This window comes from Nilaparvata lugens, chromosome 13 (assembly GCF_014356525.2).
Source record: "Nilaparvata lugens isolate BPH chromosome 13, ASM1435652v1, whole genome shotgun sequence".
Classification (NCBI taxonomy): Eukaryota; Metazoa; Arthropoda; class Insecta; order Hemiptera; family Delphacidae; genus Nilaparvata; species Nilaparvata lugens.
This window is the reverse complement of record NC_052516.1, coordinates 29194329-29211462: the sequence shown is the minus strand read 5'-3', so window position 1 is coordinate 29211462 and position 17134 is coordinate 29194329. Positions and strand designations below refer to the sequence as shown.

General features: G+C 34.2%; 1 protein-coding gene across 2 annotated transcripts; it reads right to left on the bottom strand.

Moving 5' to 3' along the window:
* Positions 1 to 930: 930 nt before the first annotated feature.
* On the bottom strand, positions 931 to 16534 carry LOC111047727 (AP2/ERF domain-containing protein PFD0985w). 2 transcript variants are annotated; one of them, XR_005572813.1, is made up of 4 exons: positions 16237 to 16534; positions 10325 to 10512; positions 2154 to 5363; positions 931 to 2119 (listed from the first exon to the last, which is right to left on the bottom strand). XR_005572813.1 is itself a non-coding variant. In XM_039440259.1 (3 exons), exons 1-3 carry the CDS (start codon positions 16373 to 16375, stop codon positions 2223 to 2225), a joined length of 3468 nt encoding a protein of 1155 aa, XP_039296193.1. In that variant the 5' UTR covers positions 16376 to 16534; the 3' UTR covers positions 931 to 2222. The 2 variants fall into 2 exon arrangements, 1 of the variants encoding a protein (XP_039296193.1); XM_039440259.1 differs by having other exon boundaries at positions 931 to 5363.
* Between the last annotated feature and the right edge of the window lie 600 nt (positions 16535 to 17134).

The following is a 17134-nucleotide window of genomic DNA, read 5'->3' as shown; positions in this document are numbered from 1 at the left end:
TTAAATTTATTAGCAAAGCGGATACTTTGAAGTGATTGATTCTTACACAGCCTTCCTATTGCTTATTCATTCTTTCTCTATTATTTAATCAGATGTTAATAGAAACTAATGATTTTTGCAGTTTTCAGTATAATCAATACTCTAAAAATACAAGATTTCTATAGACCTTGAAACTCTACAGATACAATAATTCTGGAAAACTAGCTTGCACTTACAAAAATGCGCTACTTATAACTAAGAATAGCGTACAGTATACTGGCAATAAAAGACTTACACAAATATTCAATTTTATTCCATTACTCATTTTGTCTCTTTTAGACAAAATAATTCAATATGACCCTATTCATTTTTACTTTGATGATTTACTAATGTACAGCACAAACTTATATTCTCAAGAAACAATAAACTTTTTTCGGAAAATATTTCAAATTGGTTTAGACTTGACTTACATTATTTACAAATAGTTGATTATTATTTTCAAGTTTCATAACAAAAAGTAAAAGAACACTTTTACGTGAGACTGTATTGAGCTGTTCATTTTTATTTCCATAAGCATTTTGTGGTGAATTCAATACATGGACAACAGCCATAGAAGAAATGAAAATAGTAGCCAAAATTAAGAATCTTTAATTAAGATATATGAGTTCTTCAATGTTGTTTTCCATCACGAACTGCTTATTATTAAATCACGTTTTGCTATTAAAAAGAACGACTAACAGTAAGTTTTTCCAATAAATGAATTATTCACTTACTGTGACGAGATTTTTCGGCAGGTCCGCCATCTTCCTGGTTGTCCAGAGTTTTTATTGGAAAAAGTCTGACTGCTAGTCGTTCTTTTTAATAGCAAAAAGTGATGAGATAATTGTCATATTTTGCTGTATACAGTATATGGATTACTACTAGTCTACTGCTGTATTCATACATTATTTATTTCTACAATATTCTAGTATTCTAGGGTTTTATATTCATTTTGTTAAATACAGGAGCGTTTTTCATATTAGTAAAATAATAACTCATAAACGATGTACAATTAATGCAAGCCTGTCTAAATTGGTTTCCGTATGCCTAATGTATATGATGTAATAACTAATGTAGGCCTACACTATGCTGGTGGATAGTAGATTTCGCTATCTGTAGTACCCACAGCCACAGAATACAGCATATAGTAGTTCATAGTGGTAGAATATAGCATTATAGTAGTTTTCTCTGGTAGTATCCTATCAATTATTACGACTAAGGTGTGTGATGTCCTGTGAACAAGTACTTAAATACTTCTCAATGTGAGGCATAATGTAGTTATAATAATGTAGTAGATAACCATACTGAATAGAACGACTTGATATTTTCATAACTACTAATTAATAGAACATTTTCATTCCATCAAACATTAAAAATAATCTCTACCAGAAATTGAAAATTGTGTAGTAACCAAAACTAGTTTATATATTTTTTTTAACTTATTAAAGTTCAATACTTGAAAAACTAGTTTTTCTATCATGAGTTCCTATAGTCTAACCTAGATTGCAGCATTGCCCTTATGGAGTACAGTACTGCCAGATTTCACAGAAGCCAGAAAGCCTGTGAGTCAATTGTGAAAGAGCAAAAAAGAGAGCACGGGTAATTTTTATGGAGTTAGCATAAAAACGGTAACAGTGCGCTCTTCTTACTCTTGTAAGGAATTACATTGGACATAAAGCTCCGTACTGCAAACTAAGATTAGCACGGACTATATTAGAGTTTACTATAATTTTTCAATGAATAATGCCCGCCGCAAAGTGGACCCACGAAAATCCACGAAAAGCAACCCACGCCTTGGGATGTTTTGTAAACCATTGCTATAGAATTATTCATAATCAATCAGCTGACAAGTGGATTATTCATTGCATGTATCACACATAAACTTAGCAATGGTTTACAAAACATCCCACGGCGTGGGTTGCTTTTCGTGGATTAGCGTGGGTCTACTTTGCGGCGGGCCTAAGTTGTTGCGATAATATGAATTCGCTTCATTGATATATAGCCGCAGCCACATATTTCTTGAAAAATAATAACTTTATTTTGAGACACTTGGAAATTACCTGAGTCGCTTTTTACATCAATATTAGTGTCTACTGAGTTGCTCATTTTTTTTCATTTGATGGTGATTCAATTTTACTAAAAATTGGTTGTGACAATATCAAGTCGTTTTATCAATTACTTTGATCCAGTATGAAATTGGAGTCTTAAGAGTCGAACAATTGGTTGACCTGATCCTGAATACAGACCGACATAGACTTTGGTGTCAAAATAGTTTTATTCGCTGTAGATTCCTGTAGTTTTTTGGTGGTAGAGGGTAGCGGGGTTTTCAAACAGCTGAAATCTGACTTCAACTGACTGAAAACCAAATTTCGCCTAACCCGTCGTGCACTTCTGGGGGTATCAAAGGCGTTTTTCCGTACTGAAAAAGGAACTATTACGCTTTCTGTCAATTTTTCAGCATCTTTCTTTGATACTGTATCAATTTCAGTTGTAACCGTATCACGTTTACTTGATACTGTATCAACTTTATCTGATACCGCAGCCTTCACCTTTTGATTAATTACAACTTCACCAAATTCCGTCACTAAATCACAGAACTCCCTATTTATCTCGATAAATTGATCTTCCTGCTCTATAAGAGACTTTTCCAATACTTTTATCTGTGCCATAATCTGCCGACGACTTCTGAATAACTCCTCACTTTTTTGAATCAACAATTTTTGCCTCTTCATAACTTCATTTATAAAACTGTCATTGCGCTGGTTATTCTCTGGAACTTCATTCTTTGATACCTCCACAGAAGTGGTAGAATTTTTAAAATGTTGGGGAATAAACTGACAATTATCTGCAATTTTCCTATTATTCTGCAAATATATTTCTTCCTCCCCAGTATTTATAAAATCTATTACATTGTTTCTCATTACATTTACATCCATTTTCTCTACTAAACTCCTTCCAGCACTTATTTGTTCACCCAAATCTCTTCCAACATTTATTTCTCCTTCCAAAGTTTTTGTAGCATTTTCTTCTACTAAATTATTTCTTCTAGTACCATTTTCCTCTTCCAAATTTCTGTCAACACTCATTCCATCTACTAAATTTCTCCTACAACGAACTCCTCCATCTCTTTCTCTCCTATTCTTCACACCACTCTCCAACATTGTTGCCTCATTCTCATTTTCACACAGTGTTTCGTTTTGAACAAACCTTAAAGTCGTATCCAATGATTCATTTAGCATTTCCACTCCCATATCAATACTCTGATTACTTTGAACCTCAAATGCTGATGCTTTCAAAATAGATTCTTTGTTCTCTTGACAGAACTTTTTATCATCAAACAGAACTTTCTGTACATTTTTATGGGGAACCAGAAACGTTTCGCCTATACTCCGCTTCCTATCCGGATAAGGAGCCACGACGGACAATACATTATTTTCTTTAGAAACCGTTCCATCAATGTTCCCTCCAACTAAAAATGTTTTCCCTAAACCTTCAACATTATCCACAACGCTTGACACATTTTCATCTCCACCCAAAAACAATTTCCTTGGCATATTACTTGTTACCACAAACGTTTCCCCCACATCATTCAACTGAATATTACTCAATGTCTCATCAATATTTTCCACATCTTTCACACTGGCATCCATAATCGGTTCATTAACAATCAATGTGCTAGATTCATAGTTATTAATCAAGATGGTATCGAGGTTGAAGCTATCATCCTCGCTTAATGTATCACTAGATATGAATGAATCTTTACGTTTATGAATGACAAAATTTGATGAATCTTTTCTGATATCATTGAGTTTTTTATTAAGTTTTAGATCAGCTCCTGAAGGCTGTAGCTTACTCTCAACTTTGCTTGCATAGAAATTGGGTTGTTTCAGTTTTGAATGATGTACAACATTTTCATTCAGAAAGTTACTTGAAATACTACGTGGAGCTACGTTTCCATTCATAGTATTGTTTGAAATACTACGCCGAGCGCCATTACCATTCATATTACTTGAAATACTACGTGCAGGTCCGTTTCCATTCATATTACTTGAAATACTACGTCTTGTACCATTTCCATTCATATTATTACTTGAAACACTACGTCTCTCTCCATGATTATTTGTGGCATCGTTGTTTTGAACATTTTCTTTACTATTTCCCGCGCCATTTTCTTCCAAAACAGACTTGCCATTGAGACAGAAATCCAACAACAGCGACTGTGAGCCATCATTTTTCATTTGGCAAATTTTTTCGAATTCCATTTCTGAAATTGACTTTTTCCTCTGTTTTTCTGTCATTTGTTCCATCTTGAAGGTAGACATCATCCCTTGGTTATTATAATCGTTGGATACATCTCGTTCAAACCTTGCCACCTGGTTGGAATCAGTGATGCTCGAATTTGATGGTTTTGTTGGATTCGAAGCACAATCATTCGCTCGCCCGCTTACAGGGAAATCAAAATTGGATAGTTTTGATGAATCAGTCACTGACTGTTGCCGCCCATAATTATTACAATTAGATGACTGTGTTTGATTTCTAGAACAATCATTCAACTCCCCAGCAACAGGGTATCTTTTAAAATTCGGCACAAACTCAGAAACAGGTGCATTGGAACCTTTCGGTTCATCAGTGACAGGATACTTGAAATTCAATTTCACTTCAGAATGACTTGAACTAGAATCTTTCAGAGCATCATTCACAGGATTCTTCAAATTCAACCTTTCTGAACGAGGATCATTGTTTGAAGTGGGATACTTAAAATTCATCATAGTTGACAAATCTGCACTGGAATAATTAGGTATATCTGTTATAGGATACTTGAAAGTCAACATTTCTGTAATGTCTGTGGTAGATTGTGTTTGCCCCCCATTTTTAGAGTAGTTGGAATTTGATGTATTGTCTGAATCTCTACATTTTAAGCTACCATTTTTGTGGGGAAAATCCTTAGATTTGTAGGAATTTTCCTCAGGAGGAACAGCATTGATTTTTATGGTAGTTTTTACAGCTAGGGGGAAAGTGCTTAGCCTAGGCATAACAGGTGAGTCAACATGTTTTGACTTTTGGGAATAAGGAGTTTTGGCAGTTGTGAAACCACTTAGCTTCGGCAAAACGGGAGATTGGACCAGGTTCCAAGATGTCAGCTGTTTTGGAAGACATTTCTTGGCGGCCTCTGTCGGATGGTTCTTGAACAGCTGTTGGGCTGGCTTGTTGGTTGTAGACCGGAAGTTGTGGTCCTTGAGCGGAAGTCGCTGACCGGAAGTGTCTTGGGGCTCCATGTTTCTGACACCCAGTACTCTCGTTTTTGACGGATCGTCCATTGGGAAAACGCCGGTCTCATCATGATCCTGTTCAGGTAAAACAAACAATTTTTATTACATTTATAAACAGAGCCAAAAATCTTAATATACAATAACATTTACAATTTATAATGAATATACATAACAAAAAATGTATTTGTGTTTGTTTGTTTGTATGTTTGTTTGTTCCCTATAGACTTGAAAACTACTTGACATAACGGCATGAAACTTTGGGAATATGTTGTGTGAATATTGTGGATGGTTTCTGAACAGAAATTTTGAAAGGGGGGCTAATAATAATTATTTATTTATCCATTTTACAGACCTATGTTTTCGAAATTGTCGGCCGAGCGGCTACCGAAGAACTGAAAGATGATCATGATTCAAGATCATATTGTGATAATATGATTTAGCATCTAAAGTTACCAGCTGTAATAAACACGTCACCCTGTGATAAATTATGTACTGTTATTAAAACGGTAGTTTGGAGTTGAAGTGCAGTTGATTGGTACCAGCTGTAGATAATGGTTCTTTAGAAGACATATACAAATAATTATCACTCCCCTATCATTGAGAAACTGGAAAATGTTGAAAAAATTATTCACCTCATGAAAGAGAGTTGTTCATATTGCATTCATCAATTACTGAAGAATGACAGAATAATTTACAATTTTTTTTGAATTTAGCTTAGCTTATATTCATCCTAAAATGGAGGATGGAAAGAATTTATGGAATTCAGTGTGATTCATCGTACATCGCATATTTCCTGGACCATCTATTGACAATCAACAACTATGAAAACATTGAATTCATCTTTGAAACACTGATTTAACATATATATATTTTTTTTAATTCAATACTTTACTGATAGATATTAGGCCTACTACCAATTGATTGAGAAGGATATGTTTTCGGAGTAATGAATGCTGCATGACTAAGCACATAGGAAGTCCGTATTGAGATGTAAATGAAAATATTGATTGTCAGATAAATTTCATGATTCACCAAATAAAGTCAAGTGTGACATGAGATACATTGTCTTTTTGGCGATACGAAGTTCGCCGGGTAAGCTAGTAATTGATATTAAACAATATTTGTTCCAAACCATTTTATTATTATTTTCTCTTTTCTTTCTTATTAATTTAGTTTCTGTTTGTGTAAACAATCGATTTTCAATGAGGCTTGTTTTTGGCATAAAGCTGTAAGCCTCTATAAGCTGTAATTTTTCTATTATGTAAATAAATATACAGAATATTCCAATAAAGGTGTAACAGCCGAAATACCATAGATTCTACATGAAATTTGCAACAAAAATTGTCTAATATCGACCTTAGTTTTCGAGTTCTATCGATTTTTCAATATTTTTTGAAAAACGTCAATACCTGGAACTAGATCAGAACAGATTGTTTGACTGATCAGTCAAAATCTAATTCAAAGGATGGTTGGAAAGGGGAAGAAATTTCCAATCAGATTCATATAGAGTGTTCCTTTGTTTAACGTTTTTAATAAACTTTGAACCTTTTATGATCGCTCAAAGCTGAAAAAAGTATTTTCGTCGAGTTCAAAGCCAAATTTCAAACTGTTTTTTCTCCATTTTTTCAAGGTAACAACATATTTTCAATAATGGAAAAACTTCGTCATTTTATAAGCTTTCGAATAAGTATAAACTTGTTAGGAGAATTGCAATACCAAAGCAATGAAAACTGCAATTTTACTGAGAATGTTTTGTTGCAAATTTCATGTAGAATCTAAGGTCTTCGGCTGTTACCTTTCGAGGGACACTTTATATATAATTGTCCGAGCAACGGGTCTTGTTAATAATTATACTTATACGTTTGATTGTTGACTTTTATAATACTTTAAAAAATATTGAATAAGAAAAAGACTAAGAAATTGTCAAAAACCACAGATTTATTGATACTTAGAAAGACTGGTTTCGGTTATTACACTCGGTTATTTATCAGAGATTGACAATGGTGTAATAACCGAAGTAACAATAAATCTGTGGTTTTTGACAATTTCTTAGTTTTTTTCATTCAATATGAATAATTACCACAATATCAACTTCTCAACTACACAAAGAAATTAAAAAATATAATATATGTAACAAAGCTTGATTCACATATATCAGTATCAGTGCCCGGTACAGTGAAAATATAATTTCCATGGGATCTAATGAGACTATTCATACTCGCTCAGCCGGATTGAGTGGGATTAATGCCATTAGAGCTCTTGAGAAGAATATTTTCAATGAACTGGTCACGGGCACTGATAATGATACGAGGAAATCCAGTTTGATTGGTCAATTTACAGGCAGTTATTTGTGCCAAAACAATACTCAATACTGTTTCGATAATGTGCAAGTATTATTTGAATGTTTAATACATGGATAAGGTAAATTAATTACAAAACTGAAAATTACCTAGCAACAATCAAAACTAGTTTATTTCAATAAGGTTTAAACGATATTTAAATGGTTGTGGCAATTCTTTATCATTTCATTCAGTTTTTTTATTTATTCTTATGGCTTTTATTGGCAGAGAGATCCTTTCGGATGTTCTGCCTTGCCGTATTACCCAATGTCATTTCCTATCAACACTCAAGTTTATAGGCTATGTCTTGGGTTCTTCATGTTTTCTCACTAAAAATTTGCACTTTCACTTCCTGAGTTTTCATAAATTTTAGAATCAAGAAAACTATTTTCAAACACAAAATCACATTTAAAAAGCAAAATCGGGTAAAAGAAAGGAGACGTGGCCGCGCTACCTGTGCACTGGGCTATTGTTCCAAAAAGGTGCATCCTCTAACTCTCGACTAGCATACTTTATTGTCCTCTGATTCCGCTTCATTACTCTCATTAGTGGCCCCGTGTGCTTTCTTGAAGGCAATTCTAGCTGGTAGAGCAGGTAGCACCAACTTATCTATTACTTTGCACCTTACATCTGTTACTTGTATTTTCTGTAATTATTGAATCTAAATCAGTGATCAAGTTCTTGTAATCATTGTATTATTGTGATATGGATATAGATGTGTATCATGTGCTTGTCAAGTCCAATTCAATCTCGTAGAATTTATAAGGACGGCTAACAAATGTACGTCCAAAAATCGATTTGGGCTTTACACACCACGTACGTTTGACTAAATTTGTACTTATCATCGGAAGTAATGTGTGTGTTTATCCAATTACTGTATGCTACTTCTGGTTTACAGCTGAAAGTGCCTTTAAGTAATCACACTGGTCCACCAACATATTCCTCGGAATGGAAACCTTAACAATAGACCACGAAAATGTCGAAATTCAATAACAATCGGCGGTCACTAGAACTTCTACCAGTCCATCCATTGGTTTCTGTGGCCCCGTCTCATTTCTTTAACCCGCAAAATCTATAAAAATTTTGATAATATTGAACTAAAAATTTCACATTACAATTTTTTCCATGGCAAAATTTCATTCAGTATTACTGGTAAAGACAGTTATCGTGATTTCCTTCCTTACCCCCACACCTCCCTCTTCATCGTAGAAGGAAGCAGCCAAAAGGCAGCTTCCCCCTCCAGTTTCAGTTGGCATGAAGTGCACGAACCTACAACATCATTGCTGTTTTGAAGCCCCGGTTTCTACTGCATTTTCTTCAGTTTCAGTAAGTTTTCGTTTATAATCACACAGCTCTTTTCTTTTGTTCACCCGCGGTCCTCCACTTGTAAAATTTCTGTTTCTAATCACCAATTACTATTATCAGTATCATTAAATCTCTACTCAAAGTTGTTTAATAGGATATTTAATATCAATCAATCAATCAATCATTTATTTCTTTCCAGAACATACATGAAAATGTACATGAAAAAGTCTATTAGTATGAAAAAATATAGTTATGTAAATAAATTTTGTCTGTATAAGCCCTTATTATGACTATAATTGGTAGAGATATCATTTTATAAATATAGCTTTAGAAAAAGTCATTCGTGAGTCAAAAGTCAACACTGAAGGGAATATTTTTTATAAATCAACCCAAATTCTCGCGTACGCAGACGACATTGATATCATTGGAAGATCGGTGAATGATATGAAGGAAGCCTTTAAAAATATTAAAAATGCAGCATTGCAAATGGGCCTTCACATAAATGAAAACAAAACAAAGGTCATGATCACATCAACGAACCACAACATCGGGGAGAGGCTTCAGATGAATGATAACTGTTTTGAGGTTAAAGATGATTTTGTATACCTGGGCTCCCTCGTCGATGGTAAAAATGAAACAACAAAGGAGGTGGAAATGAGAATTCTCCTGTCCAGCAAATGCTTCTATGGTCTCTCCAAGTATATAAAAAACAAAGTGCTGAGCAGAGCCACAAAGTTTAAAATATATCGCTCGCTAATCCTGCCAGTACTCATGTATGGCAGTGAAACATGGACACTGTCCAAAAAAGACGAGAGCCAACTCAAAGTTTTTGAGAGGAGGGTACTGCGAAGCATCTGTGGTGGAATAAAAGTGGATGAGACCTGGCGGAGGAGGAAGAATGAAGAGCTCTACCAAGTATATCGTGAACCTGACGTGGTCAAAATGATCAAAATTGGTAGACTGCGATGGGCTGGCCACCTTATTCGGGCAGATGAGACTCATGCTGTACAGGATGGAAGGGAGGCGAAGACCAGGAAGGCCGAGACTGCGCTGGATGGACGGTGTTGACAAGGACGCACAAGTGATTGCAGCCAGAGGTTGGAAAGCGAGGGCGGAAGACAGAGACGAATGGAGGCGAATACTGGAGGAGGCCAAGACCTGTAGCGGGTTGTAGCGCCACTGATGATGATGATGATCATTTTATAAAAATTGTTTTTCCTCATTTTTTAGAAACTTCAACTGTACATTTTTGTTTATGCTGCTGTGACGTTCATCAATGCATCTTTAGTAGGTATATCATCTAGTTAGTAATGAATCCAGGACAAGCCAATATTATATTGTATATTCTAATATTATATTAAAGATCTTATTGAATGAGACAATTTTACAAACCTCTGATGAAGAGAATCCATACTGCATGGAGTAAGTGGCACTCTTTTGTATCTTGGATGGATAATGATTATCAGCATTCTCATTTTCTGGCTCAGAGAACAGACACTTTTTTGGATTTGCTTTTACTGCTTCTTTCTTTCTTTTAAGAGCTGCTTCTTGATAGAGCACTTGGTTCATTCGACTTCCAACTGAAAAACAGAAATATTATCAAATTATCGAACAATACATATGTAGCCTATTTAGGGTAGTCCAGGCAATGAATGCTCAAAAAAGGATATAGAGGGAAATGTTTGGAAGACAATTTTTGACCCCACAGTTCTGTTTAAGGTGGTAAGGAGGTAAACATATCAAAACCTACCCCCTGTGTTAAGGGGGTGGGGGTGGTTTAAAGGTACCATTTTTTGGTTTCTCGCGAATAACTAAAAAACTATGTATCCTAAGGACTTGACTGTCATATAATAAATTAAAGCTTACATAATTTCCTACAATATTCATTCTACACATTTTTTTATATCTCCTCTAGTTTTCGCTATATCCGCTCTTGAAGGTGTGACATTTTTAAAAAATATCACGTTTACAACCAATTTTTTTTCTATTTTTGCTCTTATAATTCTTTAAAAATTGACGGAGAAAATCCAATCTGATTATTAGCTCATAGTTCTCTTTAATTTGATGTATAATTTCACGCTTTAACGAATTTCCCTACACCTTTGGCAGTAGCTTTAGTGTTGAGTGTGAAATCTCCATTTTTACAACAATAGATCAATTGACAAAGGAATTTGGATGGAATGTTTTAAACAAAATTTTTAACTTTGCAGCTCTGTTGATACTGGTTAGGAGGAGAACATATCAAAAGTCCCCATTCCTAACTCATGTGCTAAAGGGATGAGGGTGGTTTAAAAGTTGCGTTTTGCTTCCACGCTCATATCTTGAGAAAAATGCATTCAACCGACATAATTAACTATTCAAAAATGAAGCTTGATAAATTCTCTACACTTTTTGTTCAGTAGAATTTTGTGATATTCCCAAGAGACACTCACGAGATATTCGCTCTTGAAGGTATGTAATTATTAAATTAAGAGGTTTTTATCCGATTTTCTGCTTTTTCAGGGCTCATAACTATACAACAATGCATCGTAAAAATAAATTCCTATCGTTGATTTGTAGAGCATTGCATTATCTTTGATATGATGTATTATTTCACTATTCCAAGTTTTCCTTCCATTCTTATAGCAGCTACAATGTAAGGGGTGAAATTTTCATTGCTACAACAATTGATCATTTGACAATGACATTTGAAGAAGGTGTCTGTGACAAAATTTTTGACTTCGCAGCTTGATTTGGACTAGTTAGTAGGTGAGCATAGAAAGTGTGGAACCGCTGAGTTGACTCTTTTCACCCCATACATTGAAGCTGCTATATATCAATGAAAGGAAAACTTGGAATAGTGAAATAATACATCATATCAATTATCTTTGATATGTTATGTTTTTGAAGGGACGGATTCAAGGATCCAAAGAACCTCACACGTCAACCGAAGCTTATTGTGTGTCCCAAGTATGTTAGTTGCGCAAACCAACTCCTGTGTCCTTTACAAGGTCCAGGAGTTTTTCCCTATACTAACATCCCATTCATCACCTGGTTGCTTACAGCCAAACAGAGCCCCCTTCTCCTAGCCCCTAGTATTTCGCAATCCAGTATGATATGCTTGGCAGCCTCTTCAGTCTGATTACAAAGCCTACACATCTGACTTTCATTTCTGAGTCCAATTGTGTGGAGAAACATGTGCAGGTTTGGTTATGCATGACCAAGTGCGCAGATGAGAAACAAAATCTGGAAACAGCAATAGCGACTCACACTGGTCGCTTGCACTTGCTGGTTGCGTTCAGTGTGAGCAGCTGCATGTAAGTTACTAAGTGTTTCAATGGCTCTTTCCAGATTTTGTTTCTTGGCTCATACATGATCTGACGTGCATCAGCACATATACGCATCCAATGTGACTAGTAGTTCTGCGAAAAGTAGACCTCGCTCATGAATACAACTTTCAAATTAATGAGAAGGGCCATTATGAAAGTACAGTATATTGTGAAGATTTAGCAATGTCATCTATTATTTTTCCCATTGAAAACGCTAGTGACAATGCTTTCAGGGACATCGGTCTTATAAATTTCTTTCGAGGAAGTACCTTTACATCGTCGCCATATCTACAATATTAACCTATATTACAACTTTTTTAATAATTAATCATAAGATATTGATCAGATGACGGAAAAATGGAATAGGCAATTTAGACGATAATCGTCTCACAGACGATAGTGAGACAGAAAATGTTTCTAAATAAGATGGGTTTGTTGGGGTCAATGACAGGAGGTTGCTATTGATGGTTTTAATGTTATGACTTGTTATGCTATGCAGAATGCTAAATGCTCACAACTCGGATTTCGATCTCATACTAAAAGGAAAACAAAAGCTAATAGTTTTCCAGAAACTATTCGTCTATGAAACAGGGAAATTTCGTGTTGAAAAGGGAAAATACTGTGCAGTCAAGTGAGACGTTTTCTACAATAAATTAATAAATAGAGCAAATTTTAGAGCGACCCAAGTTCTATTATAAAAAATGAGAGCCAATTTCTTTTACTTATATTTATTTTGGACAAGATTTACTCTTAACATATTGTAAATACAAAGATCTTTCATTTCGAAAAGAATAAAAATTGCTGTATCTTGCAAAATAACGGCGCTAGATACGAAAAAGTAGCTTTCTGGAAGAAGGTTGGTCTGCGGTTTATCAAATTACAAAAAAGCGGAGGTCTTATCAAAAATCGTTACACATACGTTTCTGCGCCTTGTTTCAAATAACTTGTATACCAAATTTTATCCAAATCGGACAATAACTGCGACTGTAACTGCGGTACAAACAAACAGACAAAAGCCGATCGAGTCGAAACTAAGACCTCAGCTTCGCTTCGGTCAATTATACCCTATGATAGAGAGCACACATAAGTCGAGAAAGAAAATCTGGAAATGGTAGGGGCCATTGAATCACGTGGTGACTTGTCTGTAGCTGCTCACACTGACACCTTGCACCAGCAAGTGCACACGTTCACTGTGAGTGTTCTTATTGTGTTTTCTTTCCAGATTTTGTTTGTGTCATGTATGACCACTCGTGCACTTGCACTTAATATTTATTTATTTCATTTCACATTCACAACTGGAGAAAATCAACTGGATAAATCCAAAACTGTTTCTCTTCCTAATTTTTATAATAATAGTCCAAATAATATGGTTATATAAATATGACGCGTCCAATGTGATCATAACTAAAGCATAAAGTTTTAAAATTGAATTGTTGAAAACAAAACTAGAGTTTTACCCAGAGTTTTTACCCAGAGTTTTTACTGAGTTTTAATAGAGTTTTTAGAGTGTTACCCATCAATAAATTTGAAAAATAAGTGTTTTTTACAGTAATTTTAATAAAAGTTTAATTGGAAAATAGCATTGAAAGTGTAAAATACGACAATGCAAACTCATAACGATACGGTACAGTAAATCAGTAGGATAATACATTTTTTCTGAAAAGTTGGTTTTGAAACTGATTCAGATTTATAAATTGCACTTTATTCAATTCTATGGTAGCCTACGTAGTAACTTGAACTACATAACTTACATTTATAGATGTATAACGTACTTATATATATATATATCACAGACAATTTTGATGGAGATGTTGCATTGAAGGTTATATTGTAACAATGATGATCACTATTTCTAGTTAGAGTATTATTTTTTTGAGTGGATGATATTTCTTATAACTTTAACTAAAACTGCTAAGTAGTTTAGGCTGCTAGTAAATAAGATTAGGCCTAATTTGAAAAAGTTTCTAATGAAGTAAATGAAAATGAAATTTGAATTTCAATATAGGAATCAACTATACTCTGTCCAATTTCGCATGAGCTCTGAAGGATTAGGCCGACCCTCCTACTACTCACACACACAAGCGCAGTCTCCTTTTGTGTGTGAGAGTAAAGGGACGTTCAGAAGTTCTTAAGCGCGCCTCTCCACTAGGAAATACTGAAATGAAGTGCATCTAACGGGTGATTCTTATAGAACATAATCTCATGAACTTATGTCATTGTGCGAAATATCAATGTGAGGACAATGTAGTTGGTGATGATTGTTGAAGATGAAAATCAGGTGTTTTTCACAATACAAGGAGCATTGTTGACAGGTGTACCTGGAAATATATATGAGATAAAGCGCTCTACCTGATCTCAGATTGTAGAGCACAAAAAAAAACTCCCAAAGGGATTTTGAATCATACATCTAGATGGTAAAAATCAATTTCAATTTATTAAAAACACACAAAACAAGACAAAACAAAATTACAAAGAATTACGAAACAAATAAAACACAATAAAATGTTACAAATATAAAAAACCAAATAAATATAAAAGAGAGTAAGATACCTAGCCAACTATGGTTTCCCATGTAATAGGCAGGCAAAGAAGAGAAGAGAAGTAATGAGGAAAAAGGGAAGGGAGAAATGGGGGGAAGGAAGAAAACAGAGGAATAGGTACTCAAAATAAAGGTAAGCGAGTCCACTGAAAAATGAAAAAAACTAAAGAAAAAACAATGCTGGAGCAGAAATCTCGAGTTATATATCTAAATGGAAGAAGAAATTACTGTATGTCCAGTTTTTTATATCCAGTTTAATTTTTCCGCTGATTTTATTGTCTATGAGAAAGTGATTTGGAATGAGGTTTATTATTTTAGTACCTATGTAAATTAACTGCCTCCTCATACATTCAATCTTAGTGTTATAGGTTAAACATATTTGTTAGCAGTGGCCCTTAGATTATAATAATTAAGTGTAGAGTTTATTGTGAGAGGAAAATCGGATCTATATTTTATTAAGTACTCAATTACGGTTTTTATTTATGTATAATTGACGTATAGTCATGACCTCAAAATCACTAAAAATCATATCCGTTGGATAGAGCCTGGGTTTGCTTAATATATTTTCAATTATCAGTTTTTGTGCTACAAATAATTCAGCAATATGACAGTTGAAACAACCTCCCCAAACAACTTTGCCATACTGCAGAATTGACTTGACTAGAGCATGATACATCATTTTCAGGTGGTTCTTATTAAGAATTCTGTTAACTTGGTAAAATTTAAAAGATAAATATCTAATTTTTCTACATATGTATTTAATATGAACATCCCATTTAAGGTTTTCATCAATTATTATGATTCCCAAGTACTTAGTATTATTGACTTTTTTAATGGTGGGACAATTACAATTATCCAAGTTTAAATTGCACTGAGAATGGAGTCTCAAATCTTGATTCTCGTTAGGCTGCCCTACTCTATTTGTTTTCAACAATCGGAAGATATTGTTGATCAAAAACTAAAATTAATTTTTCTTCAAATTTCACTCATTTTTGAAAAATCATAACTCGGTACTCATTGGAGATAGAGAATTCCGAATGATCATTCAGAATTTTATAATCTAAAAAAAGGCGGGAGCAAATTTTTCTGTCCGATTACGAGATTTGGCAGAAATAGCTGAAAACTGGAAAATTAGCCGAAAATAAGAGGTTTTTGTCCACTCTGTTTCTAGCACAAGGAAATTTGCATGAAGAAATTGGTTCTGGACTTTTCTTATGTACCCAAATAATATATTAGAAAATCAGAACTACAATATAACTATATGCACCAATGTATATAAGTTAGTGACTGGACTAAGAGTATAATAGCTGAAACGTACGCCAAGTAATTAGGGAATCTTAACCTACAATACAAGCATTGATACTAACGTCAAAATTTGAGGTTATTAACACTATTATTATTAAGGTTTCTTATAATAAGCTAAATTATTAACAGAAAAATATAGCAATAAATCTTACGTGTTCTTCTTGGTGCAATAGCACAGACAATAGAGCTAGGAAGCGCAATAGGTCTTTCAACTTCAGAATTAAACTTTCCAAGCCTAGACTTTCTGCGATTTCTGTGAGCACGAAAGTCAGCTTCGCATCTTCCAAGCATAATTACTCAAAGTAAAACAAAATTTTGAATAAATTAACTAAACTTGAAAGATCGATAATAAATTATAAGTTGAAAAACAAAATTAATACAAGATTTCAACACGCTGCTTATTAGAACGACAGTTGACTGTTTACATTTTCAAAATCAAAATGGCAACTCGAGTACTCGACCTCGACTTTCGAGCTATCGATTACAACGATTCTTTGATGAATCGACTCTTGAAGTCGATTGAAGTCGATTCTTGAATCCTCAGAATAAGTTGAGTAAAATCGATATCTCGAAGTCATGTAACAGCGTCATGGCAAAAGCAAGTGACATAATAATGATAATGAAAAGCTACGAAATTTATAAAACATAAATTTATCTAAAACACATATTTTTCATTCACACCTCTACGATAATAATAAATCGTTTCAAATGTTTTATTAGAATTTGAAGATAATAGAGGATACGAGTTGTAATAGGCCTATCGATACCATCTACTATTTGATCATAATTTGATCTTTGCAAGCAATAGTACCTATAGTAGCCTAATAATATTTTATCTATAGTGAGGTCCACGTTATAATGGCAGTGGATAAAGATAGAAGAACAGCGATGCCGATTCTCTGCATTAATTAATTATATTTCTACACTGTCAAAAACATAATTGGCATCGTTGTGGACCTAGAAAAGGATAGTACTACCGGCTTTGTCGAATGATAGCAAAACCAAAGTTGATCAAATACTGTCATTATAACGTGGACCTATAGTAGAAGG